The sequence below is a fragment of the Charadrius vociferus genome, unplaced genomic scaffold, assembly GCF_000708025.1.
Source record: "Charadrius vociferus isolate BGI_N301 unplaced genomic scaffold, ASM70802v2 scaffold619, whole genome shotgun sequence".
In the NCBI taxonomy this organism is placed as follows: domain Eukaryota; kingdom Metazoa; phylum Chordata; class Aves; order Charadriiformes; family Charadriidae; genus Charadrius; species Charadrius vociferus.
The window spans coordinates 350,462-354,987 of record NW_009649962.1 but is presented as its reverse complement, the minus strand read 5'-3'; the positions used below and the strand labels follow the sequence as shown (position 1 = coordinate 354,987).

General features: G+C 52.9%; 1 protein-coding gene across 1 annotated transcript in view; it reads left to right on the top strand.

Annotated features, from left to right (window-relative positions):
• LOC104292216 (syntaxin-binding protein 4-like) overlaps nucleotides 1-4,526 on the top strand; it is a 35,844-nt gene that overhangs the window by 10,268 nt on the left and 21,050 nt on the right. Inside the window, exon 5 of the mRNA XM_009891553.1 lies at nucleotides 660-734. Within this exon, the coding sequence (XP_009889855.1) occupies nucleotides 660-734 (75 nt within the window). The remainder of the gene's footprint in view (nucleotides 1-659; nucleotides 735-4,526) is intronic.

Sequence of the window (4,526 nt, the reverse complement as noted above, 5' to 3'; positions counted from 1 at the left end):
TGCCCCGAGAGGCTGTGGCTGCCCCATCCCTGGAGGTGTTCAAGGCCAGGTTGGACGGGGCTTGGAGCAACCTGGGCTGGTGGGATGTGTCCCTTCCAATGGTGGGGGGTGCGGAACTGGGTGATCTTTTAGGTCCCTTCCAACCCAAACCATTCTATGCCATGCTTAGGCTGGATGGACGCTTGTGGAGCAGCACAAGGAGCCTCTCCTGTTCCCAAATCCCCAGAGCGGCTGAGTTTGATGAAGGAGGTCACCAAGAACATCTCTGCAGCTGCAGGGAGGCTGTGTAGGCACCCCCGCACACTGCCCTGACTCCCACAGGGACGTGTATTTTGAACAAGAAAGTGGCCATCCCTGAGATGGAAACTTCCTGAGGGAGGAGATGCGCTGGGAAGTATTTGCCCATGGCCACATGCATCTCCTAGGTTGGCTTCTAATTTATTGCAGAAATGGGAAAATCAGGCTGTGACTTCACTGCCAGGGCAGGCCACCAGTGGGTTCCACAGACATCCATCCGAAAAAGGTCCCTTGGTGGCTCACAGGGTTTGCCCAGGCCGTGGGTCTCTGCCCAGTTTGCCGTGAGCTGACATGCAGCCAGGCAAGCTTGGTGGAGCACCGCTGCGAGCCAGCGTTGACGTGTTGCAGTCCTTGTCTTGCAGGGCGGTGGACATCCTGAGGACAGCGTCGGCCACCAGCCACATGCGCCTTCTTATAGCCCGCGATGACGACGCCAGGTAAGGGGTGCCATCTCACACCGGGAAGGGGGATCGCAGCACTTGGCAGCGCTATAGCTGGACTGCCTTTGAGCTAACAGGGCTCAAAGACCGTGGTGAAGATGGAGGTGGCCAAGGGTCTTTGATAACTCTACACTGGTGGGAACATTCTGGAGCTGTAATGGGAAGGGAAGTAAAGCTGGTGGTTCCCAGCTGCAGATCTGGCTCCAGCCCAGCCTGTGCTGGGTCTGCGGGGCACCCCAGCACCAAGTAGATTTCCACAGGGGTTTTCCCAGCAAGGACCAGGGCAGCTCCAGCCTTGGCTGTAAGGTGGCACGGGCTCCTTGAGCTCTGCTGCGTGGTACTGAGCTGCCTATGGCTTCTCCTGTCCTGCACAGAGCTTTGGATGAAGAGGTAGAGGGACAGCAGGGTCTTCCCCTTCCTTTCCAGTTAGACACATTGAGTTAAGGTCTTCCTTCCCCAGAGGATTCCTCCTTCCCAGGCAGGATGAGCAGTTTCTCCCTGAAACCTCTCCCCTTCGCCACCCCCTGGAAAACCTCACTTTCTCTAGAGATGCTCGGAGGATTCAAAAGGAGAAGGGAAGTGTTCTGTTTTGTTTTGGCTGGATTTAAGCTGTGTGGGACAACGATGGTGTCATGAGAGAGGGGACAGTTGTGAAAACCAAGGTATGGGATTAGTGGGGTCCTTTGCTGGCATCCACCGGGAGACCTCACGCAACATGCTGGAGCATCCTCTCCCCATTGGCAGGTCTGGAAACTTGAGGTGCACCAGGAGCCACCGAAATGAGAGTGGGTTTAGGCAGAGCATGGCCGTGGGCGGGCAGGCTGGTGGCACCAAGGCGTCGCACCGCGCGTGGGTGGCTGAAGATCACAGAGCCGTTTGCTCAACATACCCGCATCCCGTTAGCGTCGGTGATGATGGTTTCATTCCTTATCCATCAGCAGCTGTGGAGCATTAACTGCCTTAGAAGAATAGTGAGAGCGCTGTAATGACAGGGATGGGGCTAATTTTGACCCAGTAATATTCTGGTGGAAGAATTATTTGGTATTAATGACAGACGGCTTTTTACCTATGCTCTTCCGGTGAAAATAATATCTCAAATTATTGTATTAACGGTGAGAACTTCAGCAGCTGCTGAGGAAGCCCTGGGTGAAGCGAGCAGGTCACCAGAGCTAGACTTGGAAGTTTCACCTTCTTTTCGTCCAAGTAAGGACAAGCAGGATGTGCTTCCATGCCGCAGCGGTCCCTGCGCTTGCCTTCAGGGTGGAAGTGGCAGTGGGGCATCTCGTGATGTCCCCTCTCCGGGTGGCTGCGGCTGTGGCTGGAGCCGAGCAGCTCCTCATGCCCAGGTTTGGTCAGGGAAATGCTTTATTTCTCAGCCACCAAAGCAGGTTTTCTGCCTTCACCCATGCCGATCTGTTGCAAGCTGTTCAGGCGTCTCCTAATATCTTAAACTGCAGCAGATGTTTCTTAAAACATACGCACACGTGGCTTGGTCGGCGGCTCCAGCTCCTTCGCGCATCTGTCAGCAGTCGCCCTGCGAAGGAGCGGCTGGAAAACCGACCGAGGGGCACCGGGAGGGCGACGAAACTTTCAGCAATTTATTTGGCCTCCGTTTACCGCCGGTTATCTGTGAAACCCGCAAAAGGTTAGCTGGCAGGAGAGTGGGAAAGTCATCAGTTTATTTTTTTATTTTTTTTTTAAAGATTTGCAGCCATTTCATTACATAATCATCTCGCAAAGTGTTTAACACATGAACCCGTATCTCCAGGATTAAGGGCTGTGGAAACAGCGGAAGGGTTTTTCTGCTTTCTACTTTCTTATTTTTATTTTTTCCCTTAGTTTTGTCTTTAGTTTATTGACGCCTTATTAGCTTTTAATAGTCTGTCAAGTCTTTCGGTAGTCTCAAGTCTGACCTTGAGCGTGGGTGAGCAGAGAGCCCTCTGTCTGGGTGGAAACGGGCTCTCTGCCTTGCCAGCCCCGGAGGTGTGATACCCACGGGGATGCTGCGCCGGGAACTCCGGGAGCTGAGGGCAGCCTTGCACCTTCCCGCTGCCCGGCAAAGTGGCTCACGAGACCTGAAAGCCGAAGGAAGACACGGGGAGGAGTGTAATTCCATGTGTTTGCAGATACTCGCATGCAGGTCGCCTTCATAAACCCAGCACGCTGGAAACGGCTCCGGGTTTGGAAGACGATCCAACCCGCCTGCCAATTTTCCCAAATGACTCAGCTGAGGAGCATTTTGTTGTGGTTGCCCTGGGGTGAGTTTGACTCATCAACACTATTATTTGTCCCTGGAGTTAATTATAGGGCCCCAATTACCTGCGCTCTTAATGGAACTCAGTCCTGGCGTGTATGAGATGCATGTTTTCAGCCTGTCGCATCAGACATGCTGCAAAGAGTGGCAGTAATGCCAGAGCTTAAAGCAGAAAATTCAGATTTAGAGCTGGACACGCTGGATGACGGTTGGGTCTGATTTTCATCTGTGCTCATCTTTAGCTAATGAGGATAATTTTATTGCATACGCGTAATTATTGTTTATTCATTCTCAGCCTGAAAGTTACAATAGTTCCTTGTTCCTATGCGTTGCACAGATATCATCCTGGTCTTTCAGGTTTATCACTGTGAGAAAGCCTGTTTGCGCTGCACCTCCTCGTCCTCGCATGATAAAATGCTAAATACGCTGCATCTCCGCACGACGTGTGCGGTCACCCCGGTGAAAATGGGGTACGGTGTTAGTAGAGTTTGCACAAGAAGCAGGAAGGAAAGCAGCCCGCTTTTCTGCAGACGCGTAACCGATGTCCACCGATATCCAGGCATCAGCCAGAGTTCATGCCCAGCCTGGTGGGAATGTGAGATAATCCCTTTTTTTCGTGTGTGCGGCAGTGGCGGCTCAGCCCACAGGTTGGTTTGAGCACTGGGTGCTGAACTGGAAGGCGGTGGTGGGGACGACTCCTGCAAGCCGGAGGTGTCCCAGGGTCATTGGGGACAAAGGAACCTCCTTTTACAGAGAAGCCGAGATGCAGCTGTGCCCGTCACCACTTCCCCATCACTTACGGAAAAGCAAAGCCCAGCAGCGGCGCCATGTGCCGGTCCAGCACCGCCGGGGGAATTGCTGCAGCTGCCGCGAGCCGGGCGCGAGAAAATCTCCTTTTGTGATGTTTTCGCAGTGCTTCAGGTTCAGGGTTGCCGCTGACCTGCAGGCTTTGGGTTGGTTTGGGGTTTTTTTGAGACAAGCTATTAATTGACCCAGTGTCACAGGCTCTTCTTCCTCCCCCAGCTGCGGCGCGGAGCTGGGGCTTCCCAACGCTGTGCTCTCGCGTAACCTTTGATGCAGGATTCACCCTCCTTCTCCCAAGAACAAAAGGGCAGGACGAAAAGGTATTATGAGATAAAACAACAATATTCTGCAGGAAGATTGACCCCCCGCTGCTTAATCTGCAGCAAAGTCGGCCCACAGCTGGCCGCTGCTGGCAAACCCCGTTATCCCCCTCCATGCCGTGGGGCCGGCTGAAGGCTGTGCGGGTCTGACCTCTGTTACGGGGATCCTCCAGACCTCAAATGTCTGTATCTTAATGAAAAAGAGCCGGGGAAGGGATTGTTAAAATCGACTTTCCGCCTGATACAACCCCATGGATTTATTTATTTATTTATTTGTTTTAAATAAAGCTGGGCATTTTAGTCCTGCAGGCATCTGGCAATTCAAAATGGTTTAGCAAGGGTCAGATTTTAAATATTAAAGACATCGTCTGAAGTCTCTCGGTGTCTGAAAGCACAAAGCAGGACTTGCCG